Source organism: Magallana gigas, chromosome 6, assembly GCF_963853765.1.
Source record: "Magallana gigas chromosome 6, xbMagGiga1.1, whole genome shotgun sequence".
NCBI classification, from domain to species: domain Eukaryota; kingdom Metazoa; phylum Mollusca; class Bivalvia; order Ostreida; family Ostreidae; genus Magallana; species Magallana gigas.
Genome location: NC_088858.1, coordinates 4940684 through 4963637, shown reverse-complemented (window position 1 = coordinate 4963637; position 22954 = coordinate 4940684). Strand labels below are relative to the sequence as shown.

Genomic DNA, 22954 nt, shown 5'->3' with positions numbered 1-22954 from the left:
ATAATGGATAATGGACATGTTATAATTTTCCAATTATATCCGAAATTATATATTTTACAAAACTGAATTCAAAAAATTACGTCACGTCCTGCCTACCACTTGTTTAAAAATGGTGGTCGTACATCGGGTTGAGCATAATAACTAAAATGGTACGTATGTCCTTTTGCGTTGAATTATCATGTTGCATATTCCATGAGAAACGTTCATTTGTTAAAATAACAATTTTAGGACTTCGAATTCTTTAATCACATTTAAGATCAAAGATTATTTACTGTAGCTGTTGTTTGTAAACAAGGAAAGGTAAGTAATCCGTGTATGTCTACCATAGGCATATATTTGATATTTTATTTAAAGATAAAATATAGCATCAAGCTTGTGTCGATCTTGATGGAGTTGATAAATGTGACAAGGACCCCAAGAAATAAAAAAAAAATCTGAGACTCACTGTCATCCATAAGAAACAAACTTTGAATTTTTATTATAGTATGTCCCAAGCTATTCCTGTTGCGCATTTGGACGATTTTTAATAAAAATACACATATGTGTGAAAAAAGTGAATTCAACAAAAAGGAAATTTTCCTAGATATCTTCATTGACACTGTTCGTTTTTCACCTACAAAAATTCACAGAAACGAAATTAGGAATGTTTACATCTTTTCTCCTTTCGGAAGTCACTCAGAATACCTCGCACAATTTTTCAACATTATCATCCAGGTACCTTCATCTACTTTGCAATGGAAAATTCCCATCGACTTTTTATTTTTAGCCATGTACTAGCTGAAATCTGACAAGCTAGAGTGCACATGGGCATTTCAAATATGAAATCTTAGGATTTTTTTAATAATATTAATTGAACATCGTTTGAACTGAGAAGCATTTGTGAATATGGAACAATTTAAGAAAAAGTGCGACATAAATAATAATCTTGGAACAGACTATAATAAGATTTCTGTGAAATTATCAACAAGGTTATGTTTATTTTTTACAAGAATGGAATTGTAAGTAAAACAATCCTATATGATATATTAAAATTTTTGAATTATATTGCAATATATAGCCCCATTTAAAGGAGTCTAAAACACTCAACTTTGCCTCTCCCCCAAATAATTCACCCAAAGCCTTTCAACCCATGATAGATTAAGCTTGCACTTTTTCCCTTCACTATTCTCAGAATATGATTCTTCTGACATAGAGCTTGTGGTGCTAGCAGACACTCTATGTCAACCACCAGCAGTCACTACAAGTTATCTCGCTCCAATTAAGTTAATGTAATATAATTATATCATTGCACAGGATATAGCAGTCATAATTGATTTTAAGAAGAAATGCAGTTTCTTCTTACATGATTTGCCTGCAAAATCAAATGTTTGGCAGAACTGCTTAAGTAACAAAAAATGTCTTCTATCTATCACACTAAAAGCATATATTACTGCAAACATTGTCCACAGACTAGATACATGTATGTTGTGTACACACACAAACATATGTCATAGAATATGCAATTATTGATGAGAATTTGTAAAAACTAATTTTATTTGAATAGAGTCAAACTTCAAGTCGAGCATCGACACCTGGGGGTTACCCAAAAATCCCTCCAATCATCACCAATGAATCTGATCGAGTCTTCCTTCTTGATCTGAATGATTACATTGAAGATGAAATTAGAAAAGTAAACAGTGAGGAGGCAGAACAGAGATACATTATATACAGGAATGCATTCAACAAGGTAAGAGTAAATGGGCAAAAAGTATTCAATAGTAAGGTAACACTCTAAGATGAAACACGGAGCATTTACCTGTATGCTGTCATTCTTTGTTCTAATGCAGATCAACATAATGGTATATACATTTAGAAATGTAAAACTTTTACAAGGATTTGTTTCCGTAATGCAGAAGACTGTTTCGATAGATCTTAAACAATGATTCCATTTATTCAAAAGTATAAATAACTTTATTATTAAAGAGACTTAGTACCTTTGCAGATAATTGAATATGTGACAGCATACAAACCACTGCTGACCGCCATCAAGAAGGAGTATGAATTCACCATTGATTCAATCAGAAAAGGGCAAAGAGAGGCAGATTATCTAAATGGCAAACTCAAAGCAATGGCATCTGAACCCTCTACCATCAGAAATTACAAAAAGAGGGCAGATGAACTAGAAGAGAGGTATATTTATGTACTATATTAACATTGTGATTTGAAAAAACCTTGTACCAGTAATAAGTTGTATTCAAGAGAAAAGAGCTCAGATATTTTATATTCCTGGAGGTACTTTCTACTTCACTTGGTGTTTTCTTGTCTCTTATTCTAATATGAAATTTGCATGAAGATTAATCTGATGAAAATATTAATTTGTTTATTGGGTGTATCCAGAGACAAAGGTATACAAATCTTTGATTTGATATTGTTTTAGGATTTCCATTATTGAAAAAGACAATGATAAGCTTCAGCAGCAGCTACAGGACCTCCGATCCAAGCGACAGCGAAGGGAGGAACTGGAGAGAGAGGTGGCTGAGCCCCCAAAGAGAGAGCTGAAGAAAGACAGGCGACTCATACCAGGTAGTGTCTTCTACAGAAATTAAGTCTTTTATTCAACCTTTTGGTGTCTGAAGAATATTTTATATTGTAATTGACTCATTGATATTTATTTTGCAGGATTATCATTGGAGGAAGCTACAGATCTGAATTTACTGTACAAAAATTTGGATATCTTAGACAGACAGTTGAAAGATTTAAACATTAGTTTTAGAACTAGATATGTTCCAAAAAGTCAGAAAGTGGATTTTAAAAATAAATTAGATACCAAGGTCAATACCAGAGACCAGTTGTTAAGACAGGGCTTGATCTACAGAGCCAAGCGGTACAGATTAAAGATAGCTGTAGAGGCTGCACAGGCTTACAACCGCTTCAAGCCGCCTCATCAGACAGTTGGAGATGCTGTGACGTTTGCCATTGCTCAGGCCACTGGACTGCAAGTTCAGGAAAAAGGTGTGTGTTCAATAATGAAATAAATATCAATTAATGATTGCTGTTGGTTGGAGACATGATTAAGATCTGTAAAGCTCAAAGGGCTTCTCAGAAGATTTTATCAACTACCAACCAAGTTTATATCTTTGTGAACATTTTTACACTGTTATTTATTTCATAAAAGTCAAAATATTTGGAATTCTAACATATAATTGGTTTTATATTCATAATATTGCAGTAGTCAAACCATAAGCTTGTGCAATAATCATTGTGACATCATATATGACCCCTTGACCAGCTATAAAATAGTCACACAAAAATGAACAATTTTGCTCTTCGGCAGATTCATAAAAGGAAACATGTTTGCAATTCAAAATTCAGCAAATTAATCAGCTTGTATATGCATTAATTTCATTAAAATTTTAATCATTTAACACAGATGCAGCTGGACAAGAACAGAATCAGGGTGAGGGAGAGAAGAGAGATGGCTCCCCTAGTGCGGTCGCTACAACCTCGTTTGAAGATGATGACCCAAATAAGGAGAAGGAGGCGGAGATGATGCTGGAGTACATTGAGAAGTTCAATGAGTTGTTCGAGGACGGGAAGTATGAGGAGGCCGCCATTCATGCCGCCAACAGTCCAAAAGGGATCCTCAGAACCTCGGCCACCCTGGCTAAGTTCAGAGGTCAGTAAAACCACACACAATATCTAGCTATATCTGTAGCAGTTTACAACAACATGCATACATATTATCACATCTCATTGGTTTATGCTTTTTAATGTGTTTTACAATAAAATATTTTAATTCATGTACTGGAAGGTCAAGTTGAAGTACTTACGGGTATACTGGTACCAATACTTGACATCAATGCTTAAATTGCATCTAACTTAAGTAGTGGTAGAGTCCATTTTATCTGAGTATTTGATAAAAGGCAAGTTTCAATAGTTTGTAAAGTTTCATCTCAAAAACCATTTCATATCTCTTCCTTTTAGGAATGAAATGTTCTCTATGCAGTAATAAGACATACATCATACTATGTTCATGTATCCTTATAATTTTACATGAAAAGATTTTTTCTGTATAGAGCATCAGTCAGATAATTACCTATCAACTGCACTAGTCATTTCTTCAAATGGTTCAAGATGACTTCGATTTAGAACTCGGAAAGATACCATGATCGGTATTTGTTGTATTCACAAATTGAATTTGATAAGACTATAAATTCTTTTTTAAATAAATCCTCCCTTCCAAATGAATTCATGAGAATATTTATTTGTTGCATGAACCAATTCAATTATTGCACTTCTAATTGAATTCATGAAAATGACAATTCAATATGTGTTCTCTGGAATTGCATCATTGTGCATATGAATTGTTTTTTTAAATTTAATGAAAGCAACAATAACTCAATGATATTCTAAAGTAAATGAAAATATATTCCATAATGAGTTAAGAAGTTTTATATATTTATTATTTGGAACTTCGTAGCTCTGGGTGCTTGATGAATAGAATCCCTCTATCAACAGTGTCGGTACAAGTCGCTCAGTATCAGGTCTTAAAAAACTCAAAGTTGATATATTTTGATAATATACAGTGTTTTAAATAAAACATTGAATAACACATAAGCTCAGAATCAAGGTATTACATTTTAATATATTTAGATGTATAAGATATTGGGGTTAATTCACAAATTGTCTGCGGAAATAGTTTAGGCAAATACAATTAGAAAAGCATTTTTAAAATCATTGTAATCGATATCTTAAGTTTCACTCTTAGGGAAGAGATTTTTAACAAAGCTTAAAAGCTCAAGTACGGGATTATTTCCTTCTAATATTCAATTATACACATGTATTTTAGTCAGATCATTTAATAACTTACTTTAAATTGGAGCTACACATTTTTTTACTGTTGATTTTTTTATATCAATCTTTTACAGTCTGAGTCAATGTATCTTCCTGATCGTTATCTGCAGGTTTTAAACACTGAGTGCCCTTTAAATGCAAACAATAGAATATTGAAACATGAGATTATGTTATTATGCAAGACCTCAAAACTGTGCTAGGTGACAACTACCCTGCTTGATCAGCCATTTTATTTGATTGCATGGATAAAATGCACCTTCTTGCAGTATTGATTCCTAGCTGCAGACAATAATGGATTATTTATGCGTAAGAGCTACGTCAATGTTCTTCCCGTTTTATTGTTTTCAGCCGAGAATGAAGGTAGGTTTTCACCCACGTTGTTTAATCCTCTCAACTTGTGTCGACCTGTGTTTTAATGCACAAGTTAACCTAGCCACTTTACTTTGTTACGGATTTGTCTTTACTACCTTAAAAAGGTAAGGTTATTTCAATAAAGTAACTCCAATTCAAAATATAGGATGCTTAAATGTATGTCACCATGCCATGGATGGCTTTGAACTATAAAGATATTGAAATGTTACGGTAGTTAGGAAGAGTTATATACATTAGACAGCAATGCCATTGGGGGCCTGAAATGAACCGGGTATAATAAATGCCTGTATAAGAGAATCCAACAATAAGGAACTTGTGAGGCACATTTTATGTCTTACTGTACAGTATTCTGATAACCTTAACATTGTAAACTACTGGGTATACATTGCTGGCTAACAACACAACAGTAAGAATCCCATTAAGCACGTAATATGAATCGAACACCCTACCACTGAGAACCTGTTAGGGGAGGTTATTTGTTTCTAACAACCCTATGAACTGAAACCCATTTTTGAATATTATTTTGAATGGGTTTTTTAAATGCAAGTGATGTTAGAGAGACATACACTGTATTACCGTATCCAACATGCATCAAATTATGTGGTTTTTGTTTACGTATTACAGTACTTTACTGGTTACCAAGTTGTAGCTACACTGCTAGACATGCACCTAATAGGTTAAAAAATGTTGGTTGCAAACACATTCGTTTCTTAATGATTCCCACTTTATGGCTTGTAGGATGCATATTTTTGCACCTAACAAGTTTCTTAGGATAGGGATATGCATCGTCGGATACCCATGGGTGATCGCGTCTTTTACTTATCATGATAAGTAAAAGGCGCGATCACCCGTGGGTATCCGACGATGAGGGATATGTCAAGTAAAGATATCTTAACCTTTCTGGTCCTAATGGTCGGCTTGTTAGATACGGTTCCATATCGTTTCACAATCATGGGGATTTTGAATAAACATAACTGTCTAGGTTCCCCAAAGATGGTTTGTTAAAAACGGATCATGGTGTCTATTTTGTCCCTAATGGTTGGGTTGTTATATGTATCTTTAGACTTCTTAACATGTTACCAAAATCAGGGTTCCGAAAGGTAGGGTTGTTAAATCGTAACTAGTTCCTGTTTGACGGGATGTAAGAAACAGACAGCATTGTAGTAGATGGTCAGTTTCCAAGTGCTAGAACTACATGTATTTATATAAATGAAAATGATTGGTTTAAAACGGTAGAGTTTCTAAATCTATATTGATATTTTTACCGAGATGTCCATGCAGTTCTAGCACTTGGAAACTGACCTACTACATTGCTCTCTGTTTCTTACAGATATCTATGATAACTCCACCTCCTCAAACTATTACGTAAACGTATTCATATCATATGAATATTACAGCCCTTCTATAGGAAACATATTTTACACAGTTATCTGTATCTTACACTCTTACAAATGGGACCTAAAAGTTAAAAACAAGCACAACCCTACCAAATGGTACTGCACTGTACTCGTTTAATATTACCCGTCATGCATCTATAAATACATGACGATACCCAATATTCACAAGTTCCAAACGTAAGGTTTGTTAAACACCGACAACGTGTAAGAGACAGCTAACACGTATTAAAGTTTCCTATTTATAGTAATCTTCCTTTTGGAACCTATTGGACAGTTATATGTTTTTAGAATTCTTACGATTGGGAACCCTTTTAAAATGTATCTAACAAGCCTGCCATTTAGAACCAGATATATCTGTATTCTCCATCCCTCAAAGGGGAAATCCTTACTTATTGTTAAATACGAAAAGGCATTGCTTACCTGTCAATCTTCTACAGTTATTTTCAGAGAAGAAATTCGCCATGATAATTTATATAAATCAAGGAATGATGTTTTTATCTCGATTTATTTGAATACTAAACCTCACCTTATATGTATGCACGATTACGTTGAGTTATGTCCATATTTACGAATTATTCTTCCATTTTGGTTTTTTTTTTCTTTTTCCACAATTACCTTAATATCGTTATCAATTAATATTAGCATTATTTTAAGAACAGAACTATAATTTCAAAAGTATATCAAAAGTACCAAGGTATTGAATTATCAGTAGATGTGCTCATCAGTACATGGATTTACTAAGTCAAAATAAAATGAAAGTTTAAAAATACATTTATTGAATGTATTTTAAATACTCTTGTTTCCTATTAAGGATTATCTGACAACAAATTCGTCTATGCTCATTTTTGTGAAATTCTATTATCAAAGGCAAAATCACTACCTGAATTTCTTCAATATTGGACCGGTAATCAATAGTTTCCCAGAGAAGATTCTTTTTCAGTGAATCAATAGCAATTTTGTTCAAAGAATTGTTGACTTTAATTTGCAAGATACCGTGTAACTGAACTTAACTTTGCGGTTGAGTTAATAAAAAATATATATTTGATAGTACTCGTAAAATCATTGGTTTAGAAATTGCATCAAATAAATAAATCTATTTTTCACCAACAGGAAAAAATTGCACGTTTATTTAGTTTTACGATAAGTAGAGTTTCTTTTTGATCTGTTGATTGTGTCTGTGTTCTTGTAGATGTGAAGGTGAGGCTGAGTCATCGATCCCCTCTGTTGGCGTTCTGTGATGCCATCATGGCCTCTGTAGGCGCCGTTGGGTGTAAGCCGGCCGGCGAGCTGTCCACTGAGTGTGTGGAGTGTGCCTTAAACGAAAACCGACTGGATCTACTGTCTCACTGGATATCTCAGGACAGGTAATCAGAAAATTACTATGACCAAGACAATGTAAAAATAAGTCTATAAAGTGAATACACAGGTAATCAGAAAACACCGAAATCCAAAACACTGTAAAAGAAATGTGTCTGAATATTGTAAACATACTGCCGGTTGTAAAACACGTCCACTACGCTGTTGGCCAAAATTTTTCAATGATAAAAGTATTTTTAAAACATTAAAATGAATTATAGTAAAAGAAGTCAACGTAAAACGGTTAAAGGTGATTTTTACTGCAGTAGTTCTGGGTTTGTTCCCTTCAGCCGTTGAGTGTTGTTTCTGTTTTTTTGACAGACTGATGCTGAGTAGACAGATCGGTGACCTGATCAGCGGACACTGTGGCTGTAAGGTGCCCTGTAAGTGTGGCTGCCAGGCGCTGGCCCAGAACGTCTACACCAAGCTCCACCTCCACCACCAAGCCATCATCTGTCTCCTCAAGCAGGGCAGGGTACACGCTGGAATCGAGTACGCCAAACACAAGTAAGACTGTGTATAACTACTAAGATATACAAACGTTTCTGTCCCTGTTGATGGTACATTTTATACAAAGAACATAAATAAGACGTATTGATCTTCGTATAATAAACTAAAATATTGTAAAACATGGTCTTTGATTCATTGTCATTGTGTTTGGTTGTAGGTCCCCGTTCACAAAGGAGATGTATGTGGAGGTGCTGAGAATGTGTCCCTCTCTACAACTGATGCATGCCCTGGTGGCAGCAGACGACCAAGGATCCAGACCGCTTCCTGTGGGAGTGGTCATACTGACTGTGCTAGAGAACAACAGCTTTGATCTGGTTCTACCGTTCATTCAGGAACTACAAAACAGAACGGCAGACGGTGAGAAAAAGTTTTGTGTGATTGAAGAAAAATGTTTATATTAAAAAAACAACATTTTAAAAGTTAATTTGATATTCACAGATGACCCAAATACGAGTCTGTTCCACGATGCTGTGTTGGATGACATGGAGACGAGTACAGATGAGTGGGACAGCCTGGTGAAGATTCTACAGGACCAGGGCTACGAGGAGACGGCTACCAATGTCCTCTCCACCATCACTGTCATGTCTGCCATGAAAACTGTCCTCTATAAGAGTCTAGCAGACGACAGACCAGACAGTGCTGCCACCCAGGGATGAGTGCATGGTGCTGCCACCTAGTGGTGAATAATACTGGTGCGTTGCTTCCAGAGTGAAGGACGGGATCTTGTGATCAACGGAGATATAAGACTGAAGAGCAATCCGTGTATTTCAATGTTGGCTGTGTATATTTGTTTAGAGAATAAATTTTATATTTGAAACAATGTACTCAAACTTTATTCTATCTATGCTTTGATCAAACTCCACATGTGCTAAAAAACGACAAACTGTTTTTTCCAAGTTGTTTAATGAAGAACAATGCACCCTGAGTGAACATTTTCAGATAGCGAAAATATATTAACACGAAAGTATGAGCAAGATAATAAGCTGTAAACTATGAACAAATCGCAAGTATTTCCTATTACATACTACCATTTTTCATTAACAAGCGTAATTATATACTTTGTTGAGCAGGATAATGCATTTCCCGTTTATGTCCTATTTAGACGGCGTATAATTTTGAGACACATAAAAGGGCATATTTAATGTACATGTACTTAACTTTGGGGATAATTACAAAACAGGTTTCGTAGTTAATGGAGCCTCATCAACACTGATCCTGTATATAATTAGCTTTTTTTGTTTATTGAATCCTCACAATGTGTTATACAAGTCACGTGCCTTTTCCGGAAGTCGATAAAGGATGAGGCGCGGAGGTTATTTGATGTGGAACTCGGGGTCATGTTTAAGTGTTTAGTTGCTCAGTTGATCGTTGTAAGACATAACTAGTGGTTGACTGACCTGACAGCACGTCATCCTGATCCAAAGACCGCCAAAACTACCAACAAGGAAAACGAGACCCATTGACAGTGCCGGGGATCAGTTTACGTGTGAAAAAAGGAAATATTTATTGATGGATAATAGTGTGACGGAGTGAAAGGAAAGTATACATGGGGATAAGTAGGAGGAAGTAACAGGCCAGTTCACATCAAAACATGGCTGAGGATCCCTCCGCCGCGGGGGACGTCGATAGTAGCCCCAAGAAGATTAAGGTGACGGCGGTGGGAGACAGTGGGGTGGGGAAGACCTGTATGCTGATGACGTTCGCCAACGACGAGTTCCCCACGGACGGGCGCATCCCCTCCCTGTACGAGGGTGGCACAATCAAAGGTAAAGTCCATCAGGCAGCGGGTCCAAATTTTAAAATGATTACTTTAGAGTTATGGCTAGTTAACACTAACTCTTTCATTCTATGGTGTAAGACGTTGTGGTGATGCATGCATATAACCGGAGAGATGTCACGTTTTCAATAGGTCACGATGTCCCTCCAGCTAGTCAATCGACGACAGGTGATGAAGTACGAGAATGTGCATTCTTAACAACTTAGTTCTAGTACTTAGCTGACAAAAAAGGTTAACAACGTGATCATGTGTTCATGATGTAAATCAGTCAACGCAAAATAATGGTTCAAGGATCAAAATTGGTTATACTCATTTCATGCACAGTTTTTGAATACACGCATATTTCTACATTCAGATTGTGTTTTGGACTTGCCCACATATCAAATTCATTTACAAGTACTCTGTGCTTGCTTATACTATAATGTTACATCGATATTATAAGATTTTAGAAACTCAACATCCGGACAAGCTGAATTCTAGAAAACACTGATAAACTATCTATGATCAAACTTAAGTGTTTTATATTGGGATTAATGATGGAAAGAGAAGGGGGATATTTTGTTTTACTTCAGTATTAGTGTAGTATGCAATATGTAGTTTTATTCATATAATAAAGGTCACTATTCGGGAAGACATCTGCTTTGTTAAAACTACCCACTCATCACATTAACGCCTCTTGACTTTTTTAACAGCCGGTAGAAACGACGCTTATGAGGTTCCGGTCACTATAGAGGTGTGTAACACCAACTACACTCTAGGACTGACGGACACTATAGGCGAGGTGAGTCAGGGAGGGGGGAAATATCACGTGAGTCAGGGAGGAAAACAACACGGGTTATCTAGACAGTTTGTTTTAGTGTGCAAACGGAAGTGAGTAGTCTCAAGATGGGCTTCCGTGTTGAAAATTGTGATCACTCCAGATAAAAGCCTTACTTTACAAGTTATTAACGTTAAATGCATTTACAGCTGTGTTTATGGTTGGCTGCTTTATGTTAATGGTTGGCTTACCCAAGTTACTGCTAAGTACGATGATAACTATTTAGTCAACGAGTAGAATCTGTGAAATCAAGTGAATAAGTCTGTCTGTGAAATCAAGTGAATAAGTCTGTCGTTGTAAGGTCAGGGCTCACGACAGTCCGGACCGCGTATGATAGGGTTTGTGATTATGTGAACCTCTTGTGAAAAATACTGGTTTTCCCAAACCATAATTTAAATCATAGAATCAACAGCTGCAGGTTTTTTTATCGAGACCTAAAATTGTGATATAGTTGTTTATTTTTAATAAAAAGTTGAAATCATTTTAGCCCATACGCCCACTCAAAGAAATCATAATTTTGAATATGTAAAGTTGGGTTTTTAAAAGTGTTTGTTGATATTTTTACACTCAATTGAATATATAGGGTCTAAAAAAGTACTCCTAATAGGCAAGTGTTGTTTCTACGTTCTAGCATGTAAGGCCAACTTTTTAAAGTTTAGCAAATACAAATGTTGAATTTTTTCTAGCAAGGACATAAATTCTAAAATACTATATGTACTAGTATATAGATCCCTGTTAAAACGGTTATATAATTATAATGTGAGGGTTGGTAATATATATCTTATAGACATATTGTTGAACATGGCTTTTGTCATGTATATCAGTGGGCGTGTTCGTTTAACTTTGTCTAGCGACGAAGGCTGAAACACTATATTTCATTTCCCCATAATTACATCAAGAATAAGTTGTTTACAACACGACTTTAGTTACAACGAAAACGTGGGATTGCTGTCTGCATTTGCGTGTGGAGGGTGTTCTAGTATCTTAAAAGTTATATATTTAGTGGATCGGTGGTTTCGTATTGCTTGCAGTCTTGCATTTGTTTGACCGGTACTGCAGTCCCATATCAAATCTGTACTAAACAGTTTTGTTTACATGTACTGAAATCTTGAACAGGATTGAACATTGCTGTTTTAAATGTCATCTCGTATTATGTTATCAGTATTGTATAGAATACAAAGAATAGTATTGTATAGTACTGTAGTTTTGTTAAAAGTTGTCTTAGCTGAATTCTAGCATTAGGTTGTCTAGTACTGTTGCATTATATTACAAGTAGGTTGTCTGGTACTGTAGTCGTGTATAAGGTTGTCTAGTACTGTTGTCTTATATTACAAGTAGGTTGTCTGGTACTGTTGTCGTGTATTAGGTTGTCTAGTACTGTTGTCTTATATTACAAGTAGGTTGTCTGGTACTGTAGTCGTGTTTTAGGTTGTCTTATACCGTTGTCTTATATTACAAGTAGGTTGTCTGGTACTGTAGTCGTCTATTAGGTTGTCTTGTACTGTTGTATTAGGTTGTCTTGTACTGTTGTCTTATATTACAAGTAGGTTGTCTGGTACTGTAGTCGTGTATTAGGTTGTCTTGTACTGTTGTATTAGGTTGTCTTGTACTGTTGTCTTATATAACAATAAGGTTGTCTGGTACTGTAGTCTTGTATTAGGTTGTCTTGTACTGTTGTATTAGGTTGTCTTGTACTGTTGTCTTATATTACTAGTAGGTTGTCTTGTACTGTAGTCGTGTATTAGGTTGTCTTGTACTGTTGTATTAGGTTGTCTTATACTGTTGTCTTATATTACAAGTAGGTTGTCTGGTACTGTAGTCGTGTATTAGGTTGTCTTGTACTGTTGTATTAGGTTGTCTAGTACTGTTGTCTTATATTACAAGTAGGTTGTATGGTACTATAGTCGTGTATTAGGTTGTCTTATACTGTTGTCTTATATTACAAGTAGGTTGTCAGGTACTGTAGTCGTGTTTTAGGTTGTCTTATACTGTTGTCTTATATTACAAGTAGGTTGTCTGGTACTGTAGTCGTGTATTAGGTTGTCTTTTACTGTTGTCTTATATTACAAGTAAGTTGTCTGGTACTGTTGTCGTGTATTAGGTTGTCTAGTACTGTTGTCTTATATTACTTGTAGGTTGTCTGGTACTGTAGTCGTGTATAAGGTTGTCTTGTACTGTTGTATTAGGTTGTCTTATACTGTTGTCTTATATTACTTGTAGGTTGTCTGGTACTGTAGTCTTGTATTAGGTTGTCTTGTACTGTTGTATTAGGTTGTCTTGTACTGTTGTCTTATATTACTAGTAGGTTGTCTGGTACTGTGGTTGTGTATAAGGTTGTCTTGTACTGTTGTCTTATATTACAAGTAGGTTGTCTGGTACTGTAGTCGTGTATTAGGTTGTCTTTTACTATTGTCTTATATTACAAGTAGGTTATCTGATACTGTAGTCGTGTATTTGGTTGTATGGTACTGTTGTTATGTATTAGGTTGTCTGGTACTATAGTACACGTACTATGTAAGGTTGTTTTGTAGTGTAGTCTTGTATTAGGTTGACAGGTACTGTAGTGTTGTGTCAGGTTGTCTTGTACTGTTGTCTTATATTAAGTTGCCTTGTACTGTAGTACTGTGTTATGTTGTCTAGTTCTGTGTTAGGTTGTCTTGTATTGTAGTGTTGTATTAGGTTGTCTAGTATTGTAGTACTTTGTTAGTTTGTGGGGTACTTAAGTTTTATTGGAGGTTTAAATACGTGTATAACACATTATGTTATTGGATGACTAACCTTTCTTTTGGTGATAATACTACATAACTATGCCGTCCGAGAACTAAGAAACAATATGCAGAACGCACTCGTCTTGGAACGTTTTTTTTAAATCTCAAATAACGTTTTTTAAGTGCAAATATGACTTGGAAAGCTGTATGTGGATGTACGGTGTAACTATTATAATAATTACTGTAGCTGTAAAAGGGTATATAAGCCAGTGTAAGTCTAACACGAATTTTAGTTTGGGGCGTGCCATGATTTTCTAAAGTGAAAAGTTGATAAAGTAAGAAATTGATCCCGATATTGATAAACATCCATGTGCATATTATCAAGCATCCAAACTCTCAAGATAGATTTATACGTAATTACACACTCAAATGTTGTTGTTTTTATTAAACCTTAACTCGTACATGCACTATATAGTTGTCGATGGTATGAAAACACTTAACCGTGTCTGTTATGGAGTTAACTTATCAAATACTTTATAGTGTTTAATTACAGGCACGGCCTTCTCTTCACATAGTCATGTAAACGGATAGCCGTATAAATGACTGTGTGAGAACTTTTCAACTAATTTTATTCTTTTCTCCGTTGAATGTCTTAATGTCCGTTTAAATTCTTCTACTCGTCTTTTTCCTTTTCTGTTTCTTCCATTTATTGGCTCCCTTTCTATCAGCCGTTTTCTTTTCTTCTTTTGTCATATAAAAATCCAGCTCTTCCATGTGTCGCTTCTTTAATACTTTGTAAGAATTTTCTGTCTTCAAGGTGTAATTTATTTTGCTTCTAATTTGCGATAGTATCCTTGTACTTTTTCATCTACATGTACTTTCTCTTTCATCTCTGGTAGCTAAATTGTACAAAAACTACGTATGGTTAACAATACAAGTAACTCCTTCAGTGATCCAGTACTATAGTAACTCCTTCAGTGATCCAGTACTATAGTAACTCCTTCGGTGATTCAGTACTATAGTAACTCCTTCAGTGATCCAGTACTATAGTAACTCCTTCGGTGATCCAGTACTATAGTAACTCCTTCAGTGATCCAGTACTATAGTAACTCCTTCAGTGATTCAGTACTATAGTAACTCCTTCGGTGATCCAGTACTATAGTAACTCCTTCGGTGATCCAGTACTATAGTAACTCCTTCGGTGATCCAGTACTATAGTAACTCCTTCAGTGATCCAGTACTATAGTAACTCCTTCAGTGATCCAGTACTATAGTAACTCCTTCAGTGATTCAGTACTATAGTAACTCCTTCAGTGATCCAGTACTATAGTAACTCCTTCAGTGATCCAGTACTATAGTAACTCCTTCAGTGATCGATGCAAATGTGTAAAATAACTCAACGAGATTGAAAGAAGTCAAGAAACGTTAGCGGGTTATATTATTCTTTTCTGCAATGATCGCTACCATTATAACCCGCATGAATCATCAAAGAAAGCATTTTATTGTTTATAATAACATCTTTCTTTAACAAATTAATAAATTGATTGAAAAAAGTAGGTAAAATTCACTAAAATACTGTTAACATTATAATCTGTCCCAAGTTATTGCTTCCATCGCTTTTTGATGATTTTTAATAAAATTACACATACCTGTGAAAGAAATACAGTTGAAATCGTTAAAAGGGAATATATCCAAGATATCTTCATTGAACAATTATCCCTTTCCACTCAGAAAAATTCACAGGAACGAAAACAGATTCCATATACGGAGATTTATAATGGGGAATGTTTACATATTTTCTCCATTCGGAATACACTCGGAATGCATCGTGCAATTCTTTAACGTTATCATCCGGGCTTATGAATGGCTGTTGCAATGCAAAATCTCCGCAGACTTTCAATTTCGGGATGTGTATTGAAACCTGAACCGGTAGAGGGGGCGTTTCAAAACAGATAATCTGGACATTTTTTATATTAGTGGATGAACTTAGTTTGAGAACAAAGGTATTTACTATTATTGAAATATCAAGCAAAAAGTGGTGGAAGCAAAAACTCGGGACAGAGTATAGTATGTTAGCTAAAAGAAACAGCCAAATCGTCTCCTGTGAAAATTTGAGCCTGACATCATCATGATTATTTCGTGCAGTCCGTGGTTTTTCTGTATTCGCAGTAGGTTTCGTGTAATCGATAAACAGGGCGTGCTGATTTCAGTCCTCTCAGTTTCTACAACTGTTTTAATAGAGCTATGAATACTCTATAGGCCTTCTTTTACGTTTCCGTAAGAAATAGAGAGAATCATATTCGGTAGATGTAAATACATATAATGGAATAAAGTTTATACATAAACAAACTGTCGTTCAGACTGCTCATGTTGAATAAATCAAAAGAATATCTTTAAGGTGGATCACTACACCGTGAAATATTTTCTCAAATCAGCAGAAAATTACTTTATTATGATATATATATCATGATGGATAAGAAGTATTTGTCTCATAGGCAAAAAATGTGCAATTTTGGATGAAAAATTACATTTTCAAAAATTTAATTCAATGAACATGAACAAAAGCCCCAGGTGGATTCAAACTCATGATCTGCGGTTCAGAAGCCCAATACTTTAACCACTGAGCTACGACGATATACAACCGAATTGAACGATATGAACAGTTTAACAATACATTTAAATCGCCATCTTGTGACGTAGTGTCTTAAAAAGTGTAAGTGTAGGTGTAGTGAGGTACCTTTCCTTTTAGAACTGGTTAAAATTGGATAAACGAATCTATTTGAAAAATAAAATTACTGAAATGATGTTATATTTGGTCAAAGGTTATAAAACGTAATGAAGGTCTAGGCTTACTTACCCAATACCCATACAGTTATCATGGATTTTGTGTTTTATATCCTCGGTGACTGTAGTTACGTATATATATTTGTTTGTACACATAAGACCATCTGTTGTTCCTGAAGTGAGACAGGCGCCACTTGATTGTGACTGTGTATTATGTATAGTTTTTCTCTTAAAACATTTAGAAAAGCTGTTTGCCTAAATCAAAATTTTAAAATTTAATGCGAACTATAGGATATCCCTGATCGATATTTGAAAAGTGAAAAACGGATAGGGGGGAGCGGACTGTTTAGTTTCTTTTTGTTGTTGGACTAAGTTACTGTCAGAGAAATAAGGATTGCCAAGAATAATTATTTATACCTTCCAATTAAATAAATGAAATTAATATGCTAGTGGCTATAAAACAAAATTGTTTTCGTCTTTTTATTCCTTTTCAACGGTATGCTGATGATATTTACCATTTTCTAAAATAACGAGTAGGTTTCATTCTTTTATCGTAGTTTGATTTCATCCATATTCGTGGACATCAATTTTTGTTTCATGCACAGGGATATGTGAATTTGTTTAAATTGATTTTTCCCTAAAAAAATCTATTGATTGACTGTTTCTCTCTGGCAATGAACATGCATTTTGTAAATTGACATAACAACGCAATTCACGAATATTCTAGTGTTCAGCGAATTATGATAAGACTCCCATTAATAAAGATAGATTCAGTTTAATTTGAGTATATAATTCCGATTTTTTCTTGATTTCTTAACTTTTCTTTTACAAATTCATTCAGATCAAATGCTCGCATTTACAATAATAACTTTGTCCAATTTCATTAAACTTATGACTTCGCTTATGACGGAAAATGTTCGTCATAAAATTTCAATGTCTTACATTTTACATGACAAGAGTATCTCTTCATCTTTTACAGGACGAGTACCGCAGGCTACGGGAGCTGTTCACCAGTGGCACGGATGTTTTTCTAGTGTGTTTTAGTGTCGCGGATCCGGAAACTCTGGAGAATGTTAAACGGAACTGGCTAACGGAAATACGGATACTCTCTCCCAAGGCCTCTTATATTTTGGTGGGAACCAAAACGGACATGCGAGAAAATACAGAGGTGATAAGCCGACTAAAAGAGACAAACAAGCGACCTATTTCCTCTCAGGACGGTGTTAAATTCGCCAATGCTAACGGTGCAAAGTCTTATGTAGAGTGCTCCGCTATGAATAAAGACGGATTGAAAGACGTGTTCGAACAATGTGTAATGGCAGCAACCAATCAACAACCGGCCAAGGTCAAGGACAAATATAAAGAGAAACACAGTGTTGGGCAGTGTGCTGTGTCCTAACCAATCAATGACCTTGACCTGTGTGTTGAAATACGGCGTGTTTGCAGCAACCAAAATGTTCAGCTGTTTTAGAAGAATATTCTGATCTGAAGAATCTGGCAATTGTTTGATGACGAGAAAATGAACGAAGTGTGAACATATCACCCTACACGATTTTATAAAAATAAGCATTAAGAACGGTATGTTCTTTGTATTGTTGATTTTACAATCGTTGTTTACTTAAATTTATTTTCTCAAAATAAATTATGTACAATATAGTCGTGTACTTAATTTAATTTGAGTTAACAACTCTACATTTTGTATATCATGTCACTTATGTTTGATTCATGTTACTAGTATATTTATCATTGTTTTTCACTGAATTCGTTAGCCATTTTAAACTCAAAGATATTGACCTTTTTAGGTCACATGAGTCACTCAGGTGATCTACAGTATCGCAGTTGGTCTTCTTCCGTCGATGTGTGTTTGTGCGGAATTTAAACTGTAAAATTTATAACCTCACCACGCCCGGGTTTACATGGCGGGACCAAATATGCAAAAAATGCCAATTTTTTAAAAAGACCTTCTCTATTCCCACACATGTGAAGAAAAACTGAATGCATGGTTATAATGTCAATGAAGCACCCCCCCCCCTCCCCCCTATTTTCATGAATAAATGTTTTTAAATATCAAATAATAGAAGTGGAAGTAACTGTCAGAGGATCTCAGATTTGGGTAAGGGTGTAAATTTCGAAATGAAGCTTAAAAGGCAAACATGAAACTCTGTGGTATGTCAATCTAAGGGCTTTGGTACTCAGGTGACCATCAAGGCCCGTGGGCCTCTTGTTCTAGTTTTATGCACTCAAGGTCGAGTATTGATTGTTTCTATATCTGCTTTTATTGTAGCAACATCTGCATAAAATATTGTACCATCCAGTAAATTTGCACAAAATAATATAAATACAATATGCATATTTGCATGAATTCTCATTCAACATGCACCATAATTGCATGGTTCTATAGAAGAATTACTTATGTAATATTGCTTCTACTGAAATAAATAATTTAATGAAATAAAGATATAAAGTGTTCGTTGTGTTTCTGTGCCTGCCAAATTGGTCAACGTCCAGAGTCCCATTATATCAGTCTGTACTCGTAACGTTGTACACTTGATATGTCCTAAACATTCGTTTACAGCGTTCCTATACAGGACTACAAGGCCATTACTGTCAGGCACCCTGTTGTGGTATATTAGATTTGACAAATCCATACAAAAGGCGATAGTTCTCCTGTAATGTATCTGTAAACCGTTCATCTAGAACCAAATGTAAAGAGTTCATAAAGCATTCCTCCAGATCCTGAAATAGACCAATCAAACACAACGTTAGCAATCTCGGCCCGACCCGAACACATGAGATTAGCAGTCATTTAAGCCAACAAAGAACACATTTGTCTTGTTAACAAAATCAATTTGATGTGAGGCGATGGTTAAAAGCAAATGTTGACTCTGGACTTAAGATACCGGTATCATGACTATGAAAAATAAAACGCAAATAAATCTCTATACAGCTAGGGGGGTCCCCTAAATGAACATGGTCGATATAAAACACTGAAACAACTGCAATTTTAGGCAATGTGTACATATCTAGTATTACAGTGCTATCATGTAAACCCCCGTGTCAGAAATTATTTATCTAGATACAATATTCAATGACAAGATTTAAGGTTATTCCAATTAGATGCTTGTATCATAAGCTAGTGTGTCCTTCATGTTCTGATAGTTCGTTTGTCCGGAAATTTTTAGCTAAAAGACTATAATAATGGTTGAATTTCAAATTAAAAATTAACAGTTTTGCATTCTTTTTAACACTTTGAAATAATGCATTATAATTCAGTGAAACATGTTCAATAATACGTGTAATCATATTATTGGATTCAAAAGATAATGTTGACTTTGATATTTATTTACGGTTCATTTTATTTACTTTTATACTGATGCAAACGTTCTGTTCAATGATGTTCGAATACAAACAAAAGGAAGAGTGTGTTTGAAGATAAAACTAAAACCGGTACCGTGATAAGCTGTAACGTGAGTTGTTTTCCGGTGTGTTCGATTTCGTCAAGTGCTGCATCAACGTTTTCCAGATTTTGAATAACCTCATCAAAGAGTCCAAAGATCTGCATGGCGTATGTCTCAAACTCCAAGCTCTCCCTGAGTTCTTCCTCTGTGTTGAGACTAGCTATCATGGGGTACTTCTCTCTGTATTCGGGGTGTTTCTCCAATAGTCTGTAGAATGATACAATATCTAATGACGTTGCTGTTTTTGAAAATATAAGGCTCAAACATCGTTAGTTTATCCATGTTTCTTTATTTTTACTGCCATTTCCAGCTGAGATAGAGTGTAATACATTCCAAACTCTACGAGTTTACGTCGTAAATAAATTGTTACAAAATACAGTGAACTGAAGTGAACGTGTTCTGAATTGACAGCAGAAACCCCATACAAAGCTGTATGAAAAGAAGCTCATTTAGAAAACAGCTTGAAATATGTGTAAGCAATTGATTTAATATTGACAATGTTATCTTTTTCTTTATAAAAAGCCAGCGGAGTTTAATGGGTATGCAATAACAGAAAAGCGGGTCCAGAAAGCAATAGTTATATTTCTTATCTATTCGATCGATTTTTATCTTCGCTTTGTTAAAAATAAATATATCAAAATTGACTAAAACAGTTCATTTTCAACTTTTTTTCACGTAATGACATAATATTGAGGTGAGAAAAGAGCAGAAAAATATAGTTTACAGTACAAATTAACCAATTTGTAGACATCAGGGTACAAACAGTGTTGGTTTTTTTTTCTTATAATTCCTTCTAATGATTTTTTAACAGATGATCCTATTCCAGAAAAATTTACATAAATCTGCAAGAACATTTGCAAAACGTTTATATATTACCAAAAATAACGATTGTTAGATACAGCGTATTTCATTTTATACTTAATCTTCACTCAAGAGCTCAACAACCTCCACCTGCCGAAACACATCCGACGACTAGTGTTATTACATGCACTATATAGTTGTAAAATACGTGCACTGCACGTGCAAAATATCTCTCAAGAATCATCAAATTCTATATTCAAAGCTGGGCCTATCTTCGAAACTTGTTATTCGAAGTTTTGATTAACAAGTATCGATTTGCAAAAAGAGATGTTTAAAAGAACCCGAAAAAGTTATCTCTAGGATAAGAGTACGTACATATATTTAATATAAATTGGTACTTTGTACTAAGAGAAGCAATGACAATCTTTACGACATCCATTTTGTAACAATGTCTCCCGTGGGATTTAAACTCGAGAAGGGTGTCCATATCTTACAAAACACACAATACCTAGTAATTACAATGCGGAATTAGATTTTAATTTACTTTATCCTCCAGGTCAAATGCTTTTGTAGAGGAGAACTTTAACAAACAATTTGTTAATACTAAATACAAGTACTTGAAACCCTGCTATTAATATATACTGGTATACATTCACAGTGTCACATTTACAACAGTCGAACTACAGACTCAAGTATATACATAGTAAAAAAAAATCCCTAGGTGTCTCTCAAAAATCTGTCAAATAAATCTCGATAACATGACACTTGTAACAACTTTATATATTTCTCTAAATCGAAAACCACATTGCAGAAATTGCAATACGTCCAATTACAGGGAAATCGGAATGACCCTTCAAAATATCACGATCATTGAACCCTATGGTCAAAATGTGGTTACATATAAAAATGCAAATTGATAAGCTCAACTGCCTAAAAATAATCGTCGATGAAGTGAAAGCCATTATTGGTACTTAAAATACGTAATTAAACATGTTATCTGAAACGCATAAGAAACTTAAACGTGAGTAAAATGATGAAGGGGGATTTAATTGTGACATGCCGCGGCACTTAGCCAACCCCCCCAAAGGTAGAATGGTTACCTGATAAGAGTTTCTTTGGCTGTGTCCTCCATCACCCGGGCCACCGATTTCCACCCATTACGAATATTAAAGATCTGTCGGTAGTTTGAGAACGGTAGGCGCGGATCCACAGTCTTGTTGGTGGATGAAGAGTCGGGTAACTGAGCCGACTTTTTGGATTTACTTTTCGAACGCTTCAATTTGGATTTCAGGTTCCCCATTGTAAATTGTTTTTTATGTGTATATCATTCCCCAGAACAGGTTCTCCAAGATCCGTGAACCCAAAGAGCAGTGACCTTTCCAAACGTATCAACCTAAAAGAGGCTTTTTCCGAGTACAAGTGCGAGAGAACGACGCCCCTTTAATGCAAGCATTCATTAATCTCAGGCAATAGGCAAATATAGTCGGTGATCCTCTGCCAAGTTCTCCGAATATCATTCAACATCAACTTTACCCTTTTGGAATTTCATCAATTCAGCGGGACATGCTTCTGTCACAAGTAGCCCTTTCCGTTTTCCCTTTTTGTGTCCTTTGCCGACTTCTGCGCCAAACACGATTTCAAATATCACTCATTAATCCGGTAATAAATTCTATTCAGCAAATCTACCTGGTTTAATCCTTTCAATATATATGCATTGTTACGGTTCGCTGTTAGCGGGACCTTTAACGGTGATAAATATCGCCAAACAATTGCAGGTTTACTTATGTTTGGAGATTTAAATTTCTTATATCAGAAGGCTCCGAACTTTTTTTACAACGGAAATACAAACATGAAATTAATGTTTTTGAATATTTCAAAACCAGTAAAATGTTACCGAATTCAAAGCGTTTACATATTTAAGAGGGAGATGGAAAAAAAATAAAAGAAACTTGTTGATCCTTGCCAAGAGGAGGGCAGGTGGGAGATGGAGCGCTTTCCCAGTGACGAATGAGATGTTTGCGTGTGACAGGGCTAACACCGTGCGCTCTTCACAAGGTGAACTATCTGCTTATCACGTGGCGGACTTCAACACTTGTCACTTCCTTATCAATCAACAGCTTAATTACTCGACCAATAGATTA

The 22954-nt window shown here is 35.2% G+C and overlaps 3 protein-coding genes across 4 annotated transcripts; 2 read left to right on the top strand and 1 right to left on the bottom strand.

Moving 5' to 3' along the window:
• The first annotated feature begins 73 nt into the window (after nt 1-73).
• LOC105337861 (clathrin heavy chain linker domain-containing protein 1) lies at nt 74-9292 on the top strand. Of its 2 annotated transcripts, XM_011442780.4 has the most exons (11): nt 74-149; nt 1544-1726; nt 1982-2169; nt 2417-2562; nt 2659-2991; nt 3410-3655; nt 5182-5193; nt 7792-7966; nt 8280-8465; nt 8626-8825; nt 8907-9292. In XM_011442780.4, exons 1-11 carry the CDS (start codon nt 147-149, stop codon nt 9122-9124), a joined length of 1890 nt encoding a protein of 629 aa, XP_011441082.3. In that variant the 5' UTR covers nt 74-146; the 3' UTR covers nt 9125-9292. The 2 variants fall into 2 exon arrangements, with proteins under 2 accessions (XP_011441082.3, XP_011441083.3); XM_011442781.4 differs by lacking the exon at nt 5182-5193.
• A 524-nt stretch (nt 9293-9816) lies between these two features.
• Nucleotides 9817-19023, top strand: LOC105337859 (uncharacterized). The gene is made up of 3 exons (XM_011442778.4): nt 9817-10234; nt 10938-11026; nt 17534-19023. Exons 1-3 carry the CDS (start codon nt 10060-10062, stop codon nt 17951-17953), a joined length of 684 nt encoding a protein of 227 aa, XP_011441080.1. The 5' UTR covers nt 9817-10059; the 3' UTR covers nt 17954-19023.
• On the bottom strand, nt 18808-22825 carry LOC105337860 (hypothetical protein). Its single transcript, XM_011442779.4, has 3 exons — nt 21914-22825; nt 20006-20219; nt 18808-19290 (listed from the first exon to the last, which is right to left on the bottom strand). Exons 1-3 carry the CDS (start codon nt 22111-22113, stop codon nt 19162-19164), a joined length of 543 nt encoding a protein of 180 aa, XP_011441081.1. The 5' UTR covers nt 22114-22825; the 3' UTR covers nt 18808-19161.
• Between the last annotated feature and the right edge of the window lie 129 nt (nt 22826-22954).